Source organism: Bombus pascuorum, chromosome 12 (assembly GCF_905332965.1).
Source record: "Bombus pascuorum chromosome 12, iyBomPasc1.1, whole genome shotgun sequence".
NCBI lineage: Eukaryota > Metazoa > Arthropoda > Insecta > Hymenoptera > Apidae > Bombus > Bombus pascuorum.
Window position 1 is genome coordinate 8,743,805 of NC_083499.1, and position 20,164 is coordinate 8,763,968.

Here is a 20,164-nt window from a genome sequence, read left to right on the forward strand (position 1 = left end):
GGATCAAATCACCGTGTAGTGAAAGGCCAAGCCAAAAAGTTCGAAGACTCGTATCTGGCAAACACGAAATTGTTGAAACGTTTTCGCACTCGGCCGATGGTTTCACCGTTATTTTATAAGATATACATATATAAAAAAGGAGAGGATCGTGCAAATGATCTGGTGAATCGTAGAACGTCATCACTTTGGAGCGATCTGTTTTCCATCTCCCTCCCTCCGTCGGTTCCGAAGGAACGGTACGAGAGTTCGTCGTGCAATAGGCGTATATTCTTGGCGCGACCTACCTTAAGTAAACTTACACTTTCGTTCAAGCGCCACCGTGCAATAGGAGGGGCGAAACGCAAGAAAACGAGCGGAGGTTTGGCGAAACACCGCCTCCGTTCTGTCGCGCGAGAATTGCAAGTGGCTCGTCGTCGTTTATCGCGACTTCCTCGTACTTTTTCCACCAGTTCACCGCGTGCCTTTCGCCTCTTTCCCGTTCTTCTCCTTCGTCTCTTTTCCTTCTTCTCTCCTTTCTCCCTTTCTCTCACTCTCTCTCTTTCTATCTCTCTTTCTCTCTCATTCTCGCTCTATCTTCTATCTTTTTCGCATACGGTCTCGAACTTCAACACCACCGTCGATTTTTATGGCACTCGTCCCCTCGGTCTGTTCTCACTTCTTCTTCGAGCGAAGCAGTCGACACCAGGATACGACTTGCGCGAGTGTGACATCCGAAGTTCGTGCTTCGTTGACGACAATCATGACGCATACGTGAGTGCATTTCGGTACATGCTCGATGATATACGCGGCATTCACGGGGCTCGGTACACGTGGATCGCCGTTCGTTTCTGTGAAATTTATCTCGGTGGTGAACATATATATATATACACATACATCGCGGGAAGGAACGAGGATGAATCGCGGTCGATTCGTGAGAATAACTCTAATGCTCGATAGCAAGAAGAATGCAACGAGCAACGTAAATAAATTCCTGTAAAAGAAGATTATCTCGCGAGTTGTTGGAGCACACGGTAATTAAGATCGCGTTCGCGACGCTTCTAAAAAAGATCGAAAACGACGATTTATCTCCGCGCACAGTCCAGAGAACTAAATATACGTATTCTTAGACCTGTCGAACGCACGATCAAGCAAAAAGAGAGCTGGTGTGTATTTCTGCGCCATGCGAGTTCGCGCCACACGACGCGACACTGCGTATTCGTGGCACGTGTAGTTGTGCATCGGCACTGCACGCCGCCCTTTTTCACGCGGGAACTAGCGAAACTTGTACACGAACCAGTTTTAATCATCCGACTTATCAATCGACGAGTCGTGGATCACTTTTGGTTATACTCAAACTGCAGAAGCGAATCGGTATGATAGAAATGTATCGTGTTTTTCCATGGGACGGGCAGATTTTGTTGGCAAATGGTTGCTTGTAAATTGTTCGCACATACCGGGCAACGTATCGTCGCTGTGAAAAATTTTTTAGAATTTTTATCGGCGTTTGAATTATGGAATTGTCAAATTACAACTGATAACGACGCTACAAACAAAAGCGGCCACCAAAACGCAATCAGTATTACGATAAACTAATCGAATATAAAAAGTACTTGAAATACGCTTAACCAACATTTTTTCCGATGTCCAATCATAATATTTTATGCATTTCGTTAATATAGGAGTATTACCGCGAAACGAACGGGAGGCAAGGACGCGTGCGCCTAGCCACTTCCATAATAAACCTTTTCGCTATTAATTACGTCATCGAGTTCACTATCACCGTGTCTCGTGGTTGGAAACGTCGAAACGGGTTGCCGAGTGGTTCGGTGGTCACACAATCTCCGCTGATTCGGGTTATCGGACAGTCGCCTCCGGAGTCCTTATCGACGATCAACGGAACTCGCGGCGCCGCGTATCGACCGTTTTAACCGCGGCTCGTTAGCGCCTCTAAGTGCAGGCGTTCGATCTCGTAACCAAGAGGGTGGCGTGTTTCGATTTCGATTGTCGATCGAACGGAGCGCAAATCGTAGCCGTCTCGCATCGAACGAACATCGATCGTCAGTCTCGACTAGATTTAACGCGTGTACACATATCGTAGCTAACGATCGACCGCGATCCATCGGCGATCGATCGACGATCGCGAGAATTTCGCTTTACTCTTTGCTTGTCAGATTCTGTCATCTCGATCGAGATAACCTCGAATCTCCGTAGAAAAAGCTCGATTCACGGACAAACGCAAAGAAGACGAAGATCGAGGGAAACGGCGATTCGATTACTGGCAAACTTCGAAGAAACCTTCGTATTTAATATAATCGTAACTTTCTACGCTCGTTACGTCACGCTTCGTTCCGGCAGCAGATCATCTGGCGGTGTGTGTCGGAGTATGTGTCCAACGAGACGATCCTGTGAGCTCGAAACGGACCAATCTGGCATTCGGTTGTTATCGGTGACCGATGGAAGCCGTGCACACCCGACGGGATACACAGATCGCGCTTACTCTCGGGCACATCGCGCGTACCGTCTTAGTACACGCGCACGACGCGGCCACGAACACGCGCGCGTTCCTCTCTGGCCTCTTTCCTTCGCACCCGCTCCCTGGAATTTCGGCAGTCGGTGACAGTGGCTTGACGAGGAAAGGTAATCAACCGGCCTTAACGGTTACAGGTTTAACCAGATATATCTCTCGTCACGGTGTGTACATAGTAACCGTTTACATATGTGCGCGTGTGTACGGGCATACGAAAAACTTCTCATTCATGTCTTCTGTTTCTTTGAATTTACGATAGTGTAAACGCGTGTGTAGTGCACATGTAGGAGTACACGCGTGCGACCGCGTCTATGTATACGTGTTCTGTTGTGTTTCGTATTCCATCGACGTTTACGCGCACTTCCCGCCTCGAGGTTCGCGCATGCGCGCTCCGCAACGTCCCTTTGCACGTGGTCGTGCATACACGTAAGCTTGTTTTACGTGTTCCTTATTGTTATTACGAAATTATCAAACACGAAAGATGGAACGATAAGTTGGACACGCGTCTTTCTACGTTCTTCCCCCTTTTCCGACACACGTATCTTGTTTCACGCGTGTGTGCATACATTTTCTCGCTTATCGTCGATCGAGTCTACGCGACTCTAGCTATCGACGGGAGACTGAACCAAGACGTCTGTTTTTTTCTGTCCCGTTCGATAATGAAAACGTAACTTATCTTCGATACCGATGACGTTCGTTCAGATGAAATAGCGTCGTTTCCGAAATTTCCATACGGTAAGGATCGTGTGCACTTAGCACGCGCATGCGTGCTGCTCGACCGACCAGATCGGAATATTAATTCCGAATCCGTAATGAGAGCCGTTCAGCGAATCGACCTTGTCTCGCGTATGAAAATCGCCTGCGTTAATTTCTTCTTCCATTCCCTTTCCGGCTTATCTCTCGATCCGCTTCCCAACTCGGAAATAGATACGTGCTCCTCAGTCCATGTATAAAAACACCATTTTTATTTCTCTTACGAAAAAAAAAAGTCAGTCGGATCGTTGTTCCTCGATTAGTCTTTTTCTTTCCACGATCGCGTTGAAAAACCCGTATAATAATTATCTTTCGCGTCCTCGTTCGCGAATAACCAGCAATTACAACGAGCAGAATGAAATCATTGCGGTGTCGCGCAAACAAGCTTATGATCATCGACGATCGCTTTATTATTATTTAGTAGCCGGTGTTTTTTCTGTTACTCGAATGTCTCGAATATTTCATCGATCGTCGTTCTATTTAATTTCCGCTTCGGCTCGTTCGGTAAGAAAATATGTAAAACTATAGGAGAGAAGCGCCTGTTAATCACGTGTTAACGCTTAATGGTAAGCAAACATGATTCTGCGTTTCCGTTTTTTCCCTGACCTGGGCAATCTTTTCAAGATGAGAGAGAAAAAAAGCATAGCGAGAAACGCGGAGAGACAAAGACGCGTGGGTTGGGTCGAGTGGCCTGCGAAAGGAATGTCGGGTTTATTAGCCCGTTTTAGGTCTATTCCTGAAAGTTTGAGATACACAGTCCATCGCCGATTTAGCGTTGAATCGCGAATAATGTTGGTAAATAAACGTGTGCGAAGAATCTGCAAGATAAGTCCCGTTGAACTTTGGCCTCAGCACGTGGCCTCGAGAAGAAGATCGCTTACTCGGCCATACGATTCGTAGGTACATACTACGTGTAGAATCGTTCATTGTATTACCGGTGCCTTTTCAGCGGTCGAGTCATTCACGTTGACGGTCCGAGTGAATGGGAGCTGGCCCACGAGTTTCGCCCGAATCAATTTCTCGAGAGGGGCAACGAGGCCCGCAGCGGAACTAAATAAGGGATTCGTCGTGCTATCGTTCAATAGACTTCCTCTTTCGCGATTTTTGTATCGATCTTTTGATCTACATTGGCTTTCAAGCGAAACTCGCCACTTTGCCTCGTACAAATTCGAAGATTTCCCTTCGTTGAATCAACGGAGCTTCGAGAAATCGTCTGATAACTGGCTTTTGTCTTTTTTCAAATTACTCCAGATAGAGTTTCGATCTTGATGTTTAAAAACACCGACGAATCATCGAAACGAATCTCTGCCAGCTACTCCGGTAGCTGCGTATTGTTTACGCGGTACGCTTTTCCATTGGACCAGCGAAAAATTTAGATATGTTGGATATCAAAGCACCGATATCGCGCCGATTGCAACGAGTACCAAATTACACGGCACCTTTGATATCGATTTCCTTAAAACAATCACGACACGGAGAAAAACAGATAGTAATCGCGCTAATTATATTATCTAAACGAGATAGGAGCAGATTTACTTGTACGATAACCAACTTTACATTTTGAACGAGTCGTGTGCTCGAGATAAAAGACACTTTCACGCAGTTTAAAATACCTGTAACGCGAGAAAATGTTTTGTCGATTGGTTATCGGTTATTGCGTTAACATCTCGCCGATTTATCTAATCAGCGATCGATCTCGATAGATGAGAAATTAAAAAGTTTCGTAAACACGGAAATCTTGAACAAGTGGAGATAGTTGCTCCCATTTTTCGATACTCTAAAAAGATAGATAATTTACCGATCGGTTGAATTTCAGATATCAAAGTTTTACGGGATATCGAGGATGTAAAGTCGAAAGTTTGAGATACAATGTCCGTGAACACACAGCTCCTTTTATTTTCCATGTCGATACTCCGGAAACACAGATAATTTAGTAGTATTTACGAAATTCCTAGCCGCAGACAAAAACATCTTGACAATGCACGTTAAAATTTGTTCGTTACGACGATGCATTAATTTGGATATCACCGACGATTATATGGAACATGTAAATATTGGTACGATCGTTGTTTGATTTATCGGGCCAGTAAGCGATGCACGGACGTCCTCCATTCCGGTGTATACCCCGAAGTACATACTGCGGTTTGTTTCAATATTTATACACGATATCGACTCGCACCGCGCATATAATTTTCCATTCGACTATTATTCCAAGTGTCGAAGTTGCACGAGATAAGGCAGCAAAAGAGTTTTCTCTTTGCTCGGCTATCGACGATTCCTCCCTCGACATCAAAGAGTCGAATAAAAGTTTTCTCAGAGACAATAATAACGGAAAAGTATATTGAGAAGTACTAGGCAACGGAATGATGTAATATCGCGGTGTTGGATATCGAAACGAATTTTGTACGAGAAGGATAGCAGCATTCGCAACTTGGATTCTACGAGTCGTTGCTCGATCGACCGCGTCTTCGTTAGAAAGAGCATCCTGTTACCGGTCGGCGATAATTAAAGCGAACGTTGCATGAAAATTCAATTGAAAACCTGACAATTTTCCAATTAGGCACAATATGCCGCTTAAATGGAATTGAACGAGCCCCTAACGAGGGCTTCTTTCCCGCCATCAAAACGAATAGTGTGTTTCCGCGGCGTTTCCAGGAAGACGCGTTGAGTACAGTCGCAGCTATCGTCAAATCTACTTCATTAGATCTTATTCGTTTGCAACGAATAAATAGATTATTTCTTCGGTTTCTCGTCGAACATTTGCATTTTCTGACGTTTATTTAGATCGTGGTCGATGGTTTCGCGTCGAAATTGCAGAGATTCGATTCTTCGTAGAATTCTACAATTTCAAATAAAAGAATTTCTAACGCGAACTAGCTACTCTTGAAAAATTGTTTTGTAAGTTTTGTAAGGCGGAAGGGTAATCGTTCGATTTATTTCGTACAGTTTTGAATAATAAAACGATCGAATTCTTCGACTATATATTTTATCTATATCTCGAGCAACACGACCAAGAGGCCAGTGAAAGCAACAAAACTTTTCAAACGCTGATTGGAAAAGTTTCACGCCAGAATAGACACATTCCAAGGAATATAGCTACCCTAACGGGACTTTTCCAATCGGTCAGACTGCCTGAAACAATCGTGGCTAGTAATGTCATTTACGATTTTTAAATTACGTCTTTCAACGGATCGCGCTTTTTGTTTCGCTCTCCGCTTTAAACAGATCGAAATAAAAATGTAGAAAGCTGACAATTACCGCGCACGATAAGGCAATTTGTTTATGGAACAAAGCGATTCGGCTAGACGATTCACCAGCTTGTCGTAGGTATTCGCCTCGTTTTGTCGTCGCGTCCGCCGTCTACGATGGCGAAGAATGAACAACGCGGAGAGAAGAAAAAGACAGAATCCGATGCGTTTGGTATCGAGCCAGGAACGAATTCTCGAATAAACGGGCCAGCGCATTGTGTTCGGTGCAACACGATAATGGCTATCTATCCGCTTTCCATCGATAATTGCTTCTTCTGATTTTTCAAGCACCGATTGCTCGCCGATCGGTATCCTTTCGATTTCCTTTTCCGCGTCTCGCTCTCCCGACACAACTGTTCCAATGGGCCTTCTTTTTATATCGCTATTATTAGGCGAGCCTGCCTCTATTCTCAGAGCACGCGCCGTGCAACCGGGGGATTATTTCGAGAAAATATCTTCACCGGTGTGTCGGCTCGATATATCGTTGCTTGCTTCCGTGTATCCGGCTATTTTCTCAATGTTGGAGACGCTACTGGAAGCCTTTTTCATTACAAAAGAAGGAACTGGATGTTTCTTTTTCGGTTCGTTCGGGAGCTTTCGAAATTGCGGTCCCTCGCATTTATAGATTCTCATTCTTAGTTAACTTCCTCAGGGATAAATATTTCTAGCCGTGTAGTTTATACGTGGCAGAGTGTCGAAACGAAGACGGCGATGATCGTTTTTCCAGATGTCGGCACTTTTCGTATGTGTTTGGATTTACAATTTTGTTATTATTAAAAGTAAATCGATAGAAGTAGCCGAGTCTCAAGATTCGGAAGTTCGGAATCTTTCAAACGATCCTCTGTTTATCCGCAGAATCTTATCGGGATACCTCAACTGTGTTTAGGATGTCCGCTGAAAGTGCCGTAACGTAAGCAAGCGACAAAGTAAATTTACCCTCAGATATTGTGTAGACTGTAATATTAGCTGTTTAGAAAGTTGAATAGTCTTGTCGCAGCTTACAGGTGTTCCTTAAATTCAAATGTTGTGCAACTCGGCCTTAAGGACAACGGAAACACCTACGACTAGCAAGCAACAACAGCTCTGCACGCTGTGTAAATACGAAAACTGATCTCCACCTTGTTCGCTTTAATTTCTGTAAGACAGCCTCCAAGTGAGAATGTTCATGTTCTCAGTTTGCTCGCCACAGTAGGTACTTAGCATAACTTCGAACGTTGCTCTGGTCCACAGCTATCGATTAGACTGTAATCGTTGGAGTATGTCGATTACGTGTCTCGATCAGACTCTACAGCTCAGACGTTGCAAATTCCAGGTATCATAGCGCAAAAAGTTGCTCTGCGACGTTGGCTATTTGAATTTTCGTAATACGTTCTGAGAACGTGGCTATCATCGACAGAAGATGCCTATTCTTAATTTCTTCGTAGTAGGTAATTAACCCTACAACGAGTGCCATTCTAGCTCGTAGTTATCAATTAATTAGAGCATCAATTATCACCGTTTCAATAGCAGTCTAACGGTTCGAAACCCTGAGCACACCCCAGTTGTTGTAGGACCGAGAGTCGATAAGCGTTCGATTTGGCTACGAATTCGTTGCCTTTCTAACAAAATTTCGACGATCGTTGGACAACGTTGCGATATTTGGCGCGTTCGGGTGATTTAAAGGTTCGTAGGAAGCTGTGAAGCGAGAGTTAGCCGCGACTTACTAAAAATAAGCGCTCCCCTTATCAGCAGGCTGAGTTTACACAATCCTATTTGCACAATACTCGTCAAACGGTGCAACGGTACGGCTTCGTCAGAGAACGTCGTCGTTACACGTGGACCAACAGGATCCTGGACCGTTTCATTTGACGTTAACCAGCCGATGTCGAAATCTCTGCTTCGTCCTCTTCTTCGTTTTCTTCCCTTTTGTCTTCTGGGCTAGATCGTAGCAGATCATCCGTGGTTATTCGTATTTATATCTCTTACGACCTTGTATCCAACGACAACCAGAAGGAACAACGGGCGACAGGGACACGCAGGGGACGTTGACCCGAACCGTTTTCGGGGATTTTCTGATCGAAGTAATTTCGACGCTCGTACGAGAAATGTGGAACGTTGGTAGAATGATCGTAAAGGAAACGTTCGACGAGGAAGGTAACAGGAAGAGGTTTTGGATTCGATCGAATCTTTGCTCTATACGTATGTGTACGTTTATTAACAACTAACGATGATCGCGATCTTATCGACAAGCTGGCAAACGATCGAATCGAGAGATAATTCAAAGTACCGAATAATCGTCTCTTAAACCTTTTAATCAAGTCGCTAATACGAGGCAAACTTACGTTTATCAAAATTTTAGTAAGCTTATCTAACGAATTTCTGCGGTAATTTCCCACTCGAAGGTGGGCTGCGATATTAATCTGTGACGAGTATTGTCTCGGTGATTCTGGAATGCGTAACTTTTTCCACGACAACTCGACTTTCGTGTGTTTAGGAAGCCGACAATCACGCGAAGATAACCGCGTTGTAATTTAGAAAGCAGTAGCGAACGAAGTAATTCCAAGAGAAATATTATTCGTTCGAAATCTCGGAATTTATTTCCTTTCGTTCTTCCATCAACGATATCACGATGCTCTGAAAGATTTGTGAGCGTTGTAAGAGAGTACATAGTAAACAGACATTAAAACGATTTACCGTGTTTTCAGAGATGTGTTTTGTTTGATATGCAAACGACGCGAAATTGGCCAACATAGACGGTATCTTATCATTCACAGAATACAACATACAAACACGCCCGTTTATTAGAGCAGCCTGTTCTCAGTCGATCAATTGTCCTACGTCGAACCATCGACGACAGACTATCCTCCGGTGTTTCGCGAACAACGGACAGTCTCTAGGCGGACCATTTTTTGGTCAACTTCATAGCCCGTGTAGAAGCGTTCCAAGTTATTCGTTTCCTTTCAAATACCTCAGCATTGTGTGAAAAGTTATTTCTTTTCATGGCTAAATCCTAGATCCACGGTATGTAATGACATTTCATTTATTACTTTTATCTTCGTAAAGCTTCTATTTTCTATTAAACATTTATGTCGATCCGTTTTTCCAATATCTTATCAAAATTAATTTCAAGAATATCGTGATTATTTATGCAACCGTGATATATAGATTTTCATCGGCAACGATTAAAAAGCTCGAGGTTACTCTAACGGAGCACATGCTTCCAACGTTGAAGTTCATTCTCGGCTGAAGGTCGGTCAAGAACATTGAGAAAGGTCAAGGCCGGCCGAACATAGCGAACAATCGGCTCGTGACGTGAACTATCAACCCGTTTGGGATCGGCATGGTCGATTGTTCGTGTGGCAATTTAACGAGCTGATTGCTCTTTTGCCCGTGGGACTGTACTTCGTGTATATGGCCGTATCAGCTGTGAGAAATTTTCTCAAGAGAAACTTCGTCCTTAATCGAGTTCTTCGTTGTACGTTGAACATCACGGTGAATGGTCGAAGTACGCGTGTCTTCGTTCCAGTGAATCAGAATTAGTGCGATTCGCGTTGTTTTTGTTCGGCGTCCCGTTTCAACCGAACCTTTCCTTTCGATTTCGTGCAAGTGCTCGTTGAACATTAAATGACGATCCTTTTTTCGATAATTGCTTGTGCTCGTTCCGTGTTGGTAAGTTAACATTATCGAGTCGCATCGCCCTTGACCTACCTCGTACTAGTCGTAATCGTATCAAACTCGACCAACGTTACGAAACATGGCTGCTGATGAAACAACGAGAGAAAGAAGTCTGAAAGCGCACGAGGCTCGATTAGAACGTTGTTTTCTTCGACGATATCCGTCCATAATTCTACCCACTCGTCGGATGTTTATCGAGACGTCACTTTCTTCCTGATACCGGCCACCGTTGGCTCCCATCGCCACGTCTACCACATATTGTATGCTACATAAAACTGGCTATAATATCTATGATTCACACAGACTTCACTACAGTAGCACACTTCCAGTTGAAGATTCCAGTTGTCCGCGAGCGAGGCCAATCCGTGTCTAGACGCCTTTTCCATTTCTTTCGCGATCCATCTCGTCGATCTCAACGTTCGTCTGTTAGAATGTGCGCTTTATGACTTTGTGCTCGTTATATCCCATTGACGTCTTCGATATTACGACCCTTCGTTGGACAGGGTTGGTTCGTCGTAAAGGAGAGAAAGGTCGCGGAAAGGAGGAAAGTCTCGTCGTCGATTCCTCTCCTGTCTCGCGGCACCGCGTGCACGTGGATAATTTATAGGTATGATAATACACGCGTGTTTGTGCAGCAGCATGCACGACGAGTGCGACGAGTCGCAGCGCGGATCGAGCACGATGCAAACAAATACTTAATTAAGTTACTCGCTGATAGATAATGATATGTAAATTACAAAACGTACGAACCGTAGTCGTTTGCTTTTCGACCTTATCTTCGTCGCGTTCGCCTTCGTTTCGATTCATCTGTTTCTTTTTATTTTCACCATCTATCACGCTCTTTGCAACGGTCCATCCTCTGTTCCAGTCAACCGTGGACGATGATGGCGTCATTGGAGAATAAAGTGGATGAACAAGTCAGCAAGGTACCGCAGCAGAATGGAGGCAATTGCAGGAACGAGGAACTGCAGCTGGAAGATGTTCCAGATAACAACAACGAGGTGAGACACTGCAGGACTGATCTGAATGTATCTGTATCGCGCTTCGGTAGTCGTACGGACCGTGCAAATGAAACGACAAGGATCGGTTCGTTCGGGATGAGCGACGTTACTCCTGTTAATCGTAGAATACGACACCTCGATGATTATAGTCCTGACGTGGACCATATGTGGCCAATCGTTGACATTTCTTTCAAACGATGTATTTTCAGTGACTAGCGCGACGCTCGGTTATTTTCATAAATTCTCCACCGTAAGAAAGCTAACAGGGAAGAAGCTTGCGAGATACGAGCTCTGAAAGGCAAGCGCTACGCGTAATAAGATATTTAGATAAGTCTGCGAACGTTATTCTACGATTTACGTATTCGTTTTGCCGAGAAGAGCGGTTAGCTTCGGTACAGCGTGCGCGAGAGAAAAGTTCCAACGATGCTGGAACAGTGGCGAAACTTGCGAAACGCGGGGCTGCTCCGATGCTCTGTAAAGAGATTAGCAACAATCGTCGGCGATATCGTTGCACGAGACTAAAAATACTGGCCGTAGTAATTCATAAATCGAGTTCTCTGTTAAAGTGAATTGGTATCAGCGTCACATGGCGCGGTCGCGGTCGCGGTCGTCGGTTCGATAACACGTCAGAGTTTTGGGTCACGCGCGGTCTAGCAAAACGCGAAAGTCGCCGGCTTGGACGGTTTCAGACGCTCTTTAGCCTTGATCTCGAGCACCTTGTGAATTTCCACGAATGACGGTGTTGAAACGTTCGTCGCTGGCCGTCCACCGAGCCACACGATCTTTCCTGCCTTCAGCTTCCGAACCTTCTTCTTCTTTCTACAAACTCTGCCAGATGTTCTTTGTTGGCCCGTGAAAGTACCTTGGAAACTCGAGACGACGACCTTACGAAAATTGAGCCGCAAGAAGCGAGAAACCGATCCTGCATCGTGTTTTAACTCGTCTTTGGTTGCCTATTAGCATGCTAATCGAAGGAAAGTTTCAAGGAAACCACGAAACTTGCGGTAGAAATACATTTTCATGCACGTGAAAACTTTTTATCGTTGGTGTTGTCAGAGCATCGAGGTGGAGATGGTGGTGCCACCGGATGGTGGATGGGGTTGGATGATCGTCGCAGCCTCCTTCATGTGCAACCTCTTCGTGGATGGCATCATTTTTAGCTTCGGTGTCTTTCTCAACGATATTTCCGAAGCTTTCGCAGTGTCGAAGGCGAGAGTGGCGCTGGTTGGTTCGTTGCAGTCTGGATTTTATCTTATGGCTGGTCAGTGACAAAAAAAGAGCGTATAAATATAAATCGTTCGATAGGCCTCGCGATAATTGAAAAATACATTTTGTATGGAACGTCGAATTAATTTTTCTTCTTAATTCTTTCTGCTTTATTCCGTGACTTATCTCATTTATTTTTAAAGTATCTTCTTAATTAGCTGTCAACGTAATAGCTCCAAGTATAATTAGCTTTTTCTATAACGTCGTATAACTTGATAGCAAAATTCCGATTACAGCGCATTATAATACGACGTTTCCCTTTTCAACGCGCAATATCCTTGATTTTAACGATAAATTAATTTTCAATATGGATCGCTTGTGTTTTATTCGCAGGTCCATTCGTGTCAGCATTGGCCAACAGGTACGGTTTTCGTCTGGTAGCGATCCTTGGAAGCGTGATAAGTTGCAGCGCCTTTGTCCTGTCGTACTTCAGCACTTCCATCGAGTTCCTCTATATCTCTTACGGCGTGCTCGGTAAGTTCTTATCCTATGTACAGGGTAGGGCGTCCAACAGTGTACTTAAATATTACGTTTTGGCTCTTGGAAGCTGCGAATGTTGTTCAAATTTCAATGTTGGACAAATTTGCACGATTTCGAGGCATTTGCATATTCTTCGACGCACTTTTGTCTTTGGTAACACCTACGTAACACCTTGGAAGCTGCACAAACATTCGGGTACGTTCTTTCGGACATACCACCCTGTATACGCTTGTTCCGGACCAAGTTCCTACCGCCTGGACAGAAAAGTTTCCCTTTTATCCTGGTGTTCCATTTTGCATGTAAAGAACGTTCCCCTTTCGAGGCACGTGAACGACGTCACTTTCCATTCGCCGTGTTCTCGCGATCGAAATTTCTTGAATAAAAAGACAGGGAAAAGGGAGGAACGGGTGCACTTAAAACTAACGTTAACTTTGATACTGAAATTATTGCAACCGGAGAATTCCTTAAAATTCCTTTGTACGATAAAACGATGCACTCGGCTAACGTTAACTTTCGTATCCAAAGAATCGGAACTTTTTGAAGTAAAAAGAAATTCCTGTCGCGCGATTGTCGAAACGCGAGTCCCAAGTAGAACAGCGACGATTTAAATAAAAAATTCCATTCCGTGATTCATCGTTTCTATTTCTCCCGTTTCACGTGGTATTTGTGTCTTGCATTGTTAGGAGGTATCGGGGCAGGCCTGATTTACGTGCCGGCTGTCATAACTACCGGATTTTATTTTGAAAGATGGCGAGCGCTGGCTACCGGGATCGCGGTCTGCGGATCCGGAATCGGCGCTTTCATGCTCGCGCCTATCTCAGACATACTGGTGAAGCAATTCGGTTGGAGGGGCGCCTTGCTCTTCCAAGCAGGTAATCGATAAAACATCCGGTTGATCTACCTTTGATATCGTAACACCAGTCTTCGATTGAACAGCGGAGAATTTTTCTAAAATTCTTCAACAACGATATCATCGATTCGGTAATTTGTCAATAAGATAGTATTGATGTTATCGTCTTGTGGCATGTTTGACAAACGTTCCATTGTTTTGTCACTCGACACTCTCTTTTCGAGCAAACAATGGAAACTTTAGGATTGTATTTCCACAGAGCGTTGTTCAAACACTTACGCTTGCCCAATGTTATCGATGAAAGTTTCCACGTATTTCAATGTTCCTTTATTTTTTGTACTAGAAGTTGGAACACCAGTTTCAATCCAAGACTGATCGAAGGTTCCCATTTCGCGATATTAACCCGTTAACTGCGCTAACAAAAATCCCTCACGGGGTGCGTAGTTAAAATCAAGCAATGATTTGTATACGTAGTCAACGACGCAGTCAACTGGTTAAAAAGAATTATATATAATAAACAAGTATTTTACGTTAGAACATTTCTACAACATTGCTTGAAATGTCATAGGAATGCTGTTAAATTGTGCCATTTTCGGTGCCATGTTCCGTCCATTGAAGTCAACGCGGATTAAGGTGAAATCCAGCCCGGAGAACGCGGGTTTGGAAGTAAAAAGCAGTTTGATGGCAAGGGGAGTGTCCACGGCGTCGTTGCATTGTATGCAACCAGAGAGAAGCGGTTTCTTTGGAACCAATAACAATACCGATTATCCAACGGCTGCTGAGCTGCTTGGAAGCAACTCCAACATAGTAAAGTAATAATTAAATCTCCATCTATCTTCAACTTTTCAAAAGCATTACGGTCTTAAAGCTAGAAAAAATCTTTTATTTATGTACTTTGAAATTTTCACTCGAAGTAAGAATTGCGATAAATTCGAAGGGAATACTCCGAGAAATAGAAATTGCCAACTTTGTACAAGTTTCGTTCGTAGAGATTACAGTCTCTTATTTAAGGCGTAAAACGTGCTGCGAGTTGCACGCTACGCTTGAAACAAAAGTAGCAGTTAAACGCGGTCGAACCAACACGATGAACGAGTCTTAAGTCGACAAACTCGTAAAGATAGAAGAAACGTTAAGCTACGAAGAAGCAAGAGGAAAGGGACTTTCAGACAGTGACAGGGTGCTGATTTGACAAACTTCTTATTGCAGCGCCTCCAAGTCGTTGCATTCTCTTCATAAGATTCACGCGGAGCTGCGAACTCTGGAAAGGAAGTTGAGTAGCTCGGAGAAGCGGCTGTCCGTGCCGATCTATCCAGAGTTGGACGTGAACATGGACGAGAAGATGGTCGAAGAGGAGAACAATCTCCTCGGTGGAGATGTGGAGAGACTGAATGGCAAAGTGCCCACGGTGAGCATAAAACACTCATCTCGCGTTATTCTAACTTTTAAAGAGGTCAGAACGCGCGAACGTTTTTAACGTTCTACGTTGTTATCGGCTGTCTCGGGCCAAGTAAATAGAGGCAAATAAATAATTATTTATCGTTATACAGAGCCAAGCTACCACCCTGAAAAAGCTCCGCGAGAATTCCAAAAGATGTTTTACGATTCGTAGAAAAAGACGGAAATTGTAGAAAGATCAACAATTGGTTATGCTAGGATATTCGTGGCGATACACGTAGTTTGCGGACACAACTGAACTTTTATGGCATTTTTATGGCAGTTCCTGTGCCAGCAGGATTCATTTAGCCGCGATAACAGTACGTCCTGGTTAAGTGAGTAGAGGAAATTGTTGGCAGATTCGCAGGCATACGATCAGCGGCAGACGACTGCGCGCGGACTCGGACTGCAGCCAGAAATCGCTCAAGATGGGCAACAGGCGAAACCCATTCAGCAAGGATCCGCAGAGACCGTTCTACAGGGACGATATCTTTTACGGCGGTTCCCTGAACAGACTGCCGCATTACAAATCGCAGGTAAAAAACGAAACGAAATACCGTTGAATGCTTCAAGTTGGCTTGAAAAAAAGTATATTTTTCTACGAATTACGCGAGTTTACGATGTCTCCAAATTGTAACGGTAAACGATCGATTTCTTTTCGTGTAGATACGACTACTCTCGAACGATTCATATATTTTTTAACCACCATTTGCGCAGCAATCGTCCGTTGGCTATCACATGTCTGTCACGCGTTTGCCTACTGCGACGGACGTCGCCGAAGAGGAGAGTGGAAGCTGTTACATCTGTCCAGAGAGCGTACGTCGAATCTTGACGACGATGCTCGATTTGAGTCTTCTCAAGAGTCCATCTTTCTTGATCCTGGCTATATCCGGAGGACTTACGATGATGGGTTTCTATACACCTTTTATGTACGTCCCAGGTATCGTATCACGTTTCATCAAATCGTTTCTTTCTCATCTTTAAAAGCTTCGAAAGCTGCCGACAAAAGTATCCCATTTTTCCCCGTTATCTTCGCGGCATTTCGGAAACGTTGAATTCGCCAAAGAAAAGAGAAGAAAATTCGAAGGATATCGGTTTGATTTTGTCCGACCAAGTGTCCCATTTTAAAATTCGACTGTGCGCCAAAAAGGTGAAAAAAAAAAAAACAGCGTGGTCGATTCTGTTCTGCAGATCGAGCCCAATTGGCAGGCATCGAGGCCTCGACCGCTATGTTTCTTGTCTCTGTGATCGGTATCGGCAACACAATTGGCCGTGTTGTGTGTGGATTGGCTAGCAGCTTGCCAGGAGTTAACGCGTTGGTCGTCAACAATATATTCATCAGTGCCGCTGGCCTTTTCACCATTTTCTCCGGATTATCCCTCAGCAAGGGCTACCAGTTCTTTTACGCTGCCGGTTTTGGCATTAGCATATGTAAGTATTATATCGTGGTTACTAAGCTTGAAGATGTTATGGATCTGGTGTTTCAAATCCGTAGATATTGGGTTAAAATTTCTGTCATTGCAGCTGTCTTCGCCTCGCTGCGATCGATCCTGGTGGTAGATCTCCTGGGATTAGAGAAACTGACCAACGCTTTCGGATTGCTTCTTTTGTTTCAAGGCGTGGCAGCTGCCGTAGGCGCGCCTCTTGCAGGTGATTAGAAAATATCGATTCTCATACCCAGAGGGGATGTTACGCGACAATATATCGGAACGTTGTTGTGCAACAGCGATATAAATCACGAACGTTCCATATTATTACACTTTACGATAGAGTGATCGATCGTGATACATTTGAACGTTGAATCAAAAGTCACTGGTAACTAATGCCGTTTCGATCGTGTAATTAATTAGCATCGATCTCGAGACGAGATACAGATCGTGGAATAAATTTCATGAGATACTTTCATAAATTGAGAGTACAGATAAAATAAGACGACGATGAATAAATAAACGCTTGAAAGTCGTCTAATCTATTTTTAGAAGTGTAAGCAACTTTACAAGTATGTTTTAACGTGTTAATTAATTTTATACGATAAAAAGAAGTATTGGTCCATTTGTTTAGGTATCTTTATGGATGCAACCGGAAGTTACGATGCCTCGTTTTACCTGTCTGGTAGCCTGATCTTTCTCTCGGCTGTGATCTGTTACCCCTTGAAGAGAATCAACGTGTGGGAGACTAAAAAGAACGGCGACAAATGCAGCGACGATCCATCCTAGTCCTGGTCGACGTCGAGCGCAAGACAGAACGCCGTAGACTGAAGTCTATCACGTATTCTCGTTGTCGGCCACCGTGTGTGTTTGTACATACTAACGCGTAAATAATTTATAACACGACTGCTCGAATCGATAATTACTCCGTGTGGTGGCAGCAGGACAAGCGTGATCATCGCAGCTATGAGAAAGGGGCTCGTTCGTGTTCTTTGGAACTAAAACGGTCTATCGAGACGTTCAGGCGAGTGCAGCAGACGATTCCATACCGAGAGGAATACCGTCCAGAGTATAAAGCTTCTGTCCAAATCTAAGGTCGAGCTTTGCATTCCCATGAAACGTCGGAGTGCTGTTTTCGTATTCCGAGTAGCGCGTGAACATGTCGCGAACTCGCTGTCAGCTTTTACGCTGTTTTTAATCACCGACGTGCCTTCTCGTATCTTACAACGGATGGTTGGGAGTCGTGAGATATTTCTCTAGATCGTTCGATGACGGAACATATGTGTTCGTTGTTACGTGCCTTGCGTTTTTATAAAGAGATTTTATTCGAACGTTATTTCCCACGTTATTCATTGGGATGCTTTACAATTGATAATTCGCCGATCTCCTGTTAATTTACAGGGATTGCAAGGATTTTAGAATGTAAGGAAGACGTTTGTATATCAACACACGTCTCCGAAACAACAGATTATTGCTTTACTTCGATGTACGTTCTATTTGATCCAGCTTCGCTACGATCCTATACTGTCAAAAATCTTATTTATAGCGCGATATCGTAAATACGATCGTATACACCTATTTCCTTATTGCGATGCTGCAGACGGGAATAATTACGCTGCTTTATCTATTGTACATCTTGCATCGTTTCGAGAGGAATGCGCATGGAACGTTTGTATCTCTAGGAAGATTGGCGCGCGAAGGCGAAGTGAATATTCTCGTTAAATCGATCGAGCACGCCTTCCACTTCCGCGAATATCTTATAAAACGCGTTTCTATAATGAATAAGCAACACACTATTACACGCGAAGGCGTATGTACTTGCATAAACGAGTACACGTAATCTAGATAGATCGTGCATCCGTTCTGGTGCAATGCTATTTATAGAGTTAATTAATCACTAAACCGACATCCGGCAGCGTGGTTCCGGATGTTCGGCCCATCCCTAGGTGTTTAAGGATTTGCTCAAAAATGAAATCCGTTCCTATTGTTCCTAATTAATTATCTACTCTAGCATTTTTCTTTGCGTTTCTTTTTTTCTTTTTGTTTCCTTAGAATTGTTCGATGTGCTTCGTGACGATGTAGCGTTGCATCGTTCCGCGGAGGATCGATCATTTCATTACTTAAGAATTTATTTAACAATGCCGTAAAAAATAAAGTTCGTCGAGAAAGGTATAAAAATACTGTACCAAGTGTATCGCAACAGATAAGAAACGTGTGAAAAAATTCAGTCGCAGCTAGCATTTCGAAACACAGTGGAAAAATGCATAATCCGCTTTTAAACTAAAGACCATCTCACCTGTTACGATACACACCCCGTTTTCCAATCTACGAAGTACGAACGAAAAGTCGATATTGTTCAGAGTGCGTAGGACGCGTGTGATGCCAGTGATCCGAATCCAACACGCGATACAACCTACGGTACGGTACGAAACAATCAGAAAAGAAAATATCGGAGAAGAAGAAACACATGCACGGATGTATTTTCCGATCGCGATATTTTCCCAACTTTCTAAACTACCCTCTCTCTTTGCCAAACCGTTTTCTACACGAGCTTCGACATGTCGCATTAAAGAGCGACACGTGCCAAATGCGATATTCCATTAGACGACGTAACGTTTGTTTCGATAGATAATCGAGTCTCGTGGAAATAGATTGTACGAACTCGTTTTCAGACATATACTTGATCGCGTGTCACGAGGATGGTCGCCGCGTGATACGCGTCGCATATTTGCTGATTGACAGCGAAACGATATTGTTACACAAATATGTAAATGTGCGATTAAATATCAAGACTATGAAAAGGAAAGAGATAAAAAACGAGGAACGCCTGAAACTTGAATTTTCCATGCGATTCGTCCTGCCTTGTACGTTCCCTCTGTTTTGCCACTCCTACTGTCTCCAACGTACGACGCAACATCGCTCGTAAATGTTATAAATTATTTATCAGCGTGTATACGTACGATCGTTGAAACGTTTGTCGTATTTGCTCGTATGCGTGGTTTTCCTGTTCTTTATTGCCAATTACGAGCTGCAAATCCGGGATAAAATTTATCACTTTTCATGTTACCTTTATTGCGCTCGATCCATATGTTTTGCGAAGCCATTCGTTAACGCAACCTGGAATTCTCTCTTTCTTCGACCGTGCGTGTTATCTCGTTTTAACAAGAGCCAGGATTCTCAACGACGTTGTCTTCTCCGTGAGTTCTCCGGTTTTACGATCCAGACCAAAAGACGACGAACTGTTTCAAGGGGACAGGTAACCTTTTTCGTCGTCTACGTGAAGCGTTAAAGACCATCGGAGAACAGGACTCTTTCCTTAATGATATTTTTTAATCTTCAATCTCTTTTTTCTCTTCTGCCCCGTATTTTCTTCGTTTCTAAAAAATATTTTTTTTAGCGGATACGTATGTACCTGGAACACGTCGAGATACTATCGCGTTATAAGGCAGAGTAAAGTTTCGCGTGTACGAGATCGATATTATCCTCATCAGTGCGTATTTGAATCCGTAACGATGCGGCAGTGATACGAAACAACGCGCCCAAAC

The 20,164-nt window shown here is 43.8% G+C and overlaps 1 protein-coding gene across 6 annotated transcripts; it reads left to right on the forward strand.

Moving 5' to 3' along the window:
- Positions 1 to 257: 257 nt before the first annotated feature.
- Positions 258 to 19,452, forward strand: LOC132913028 (monocarboxylate transporter 12-B). 6 transcript variants are annotated; one of them, XM_060970930.1, is made up of 12 exons: positions 258 to 958; positions 11,030 to 11,162; positions 12,219 to 12,423; positions 12,762 to 12,902; positions 13,592 to 13,780; positions 14,327 to 14,570; positions 14,965 to 15,163; positions 15,552 to 15,728; positions 15,910 to 16,132; positions 16,384 to 16,623; positions 16,717 to 16,842; positions 17,254 to 19,452. In XM_060970930.1, the coding sequence occupies exons 1-12, from the start codon at positions 945 to 947 to the stop codon at positions 17,406 to 17,408; spliced, it is 2,046 nt and encodes a 681-aa protein (XP_060826913.1). In that variant the 5' UTR covers positions 258 to 944; the 3' UTR covers positions 17,409 to 19,452. The 6 variants fall into 6 exon arrangements, with proteins under 6 accessions (XP_060826913.1, XP_060826911.1, XP_060826914.1 ...); XM_060970928.1 differs by having other exon boundaries at positions 258 to 750; XM_060970931.1 differs by lacking the exon at positions 258 to 958 and adding an exon at positions 1,582 to 2,616.
- Positions 19,453 to 20,164: the final 712 nt, after the last annotated feature.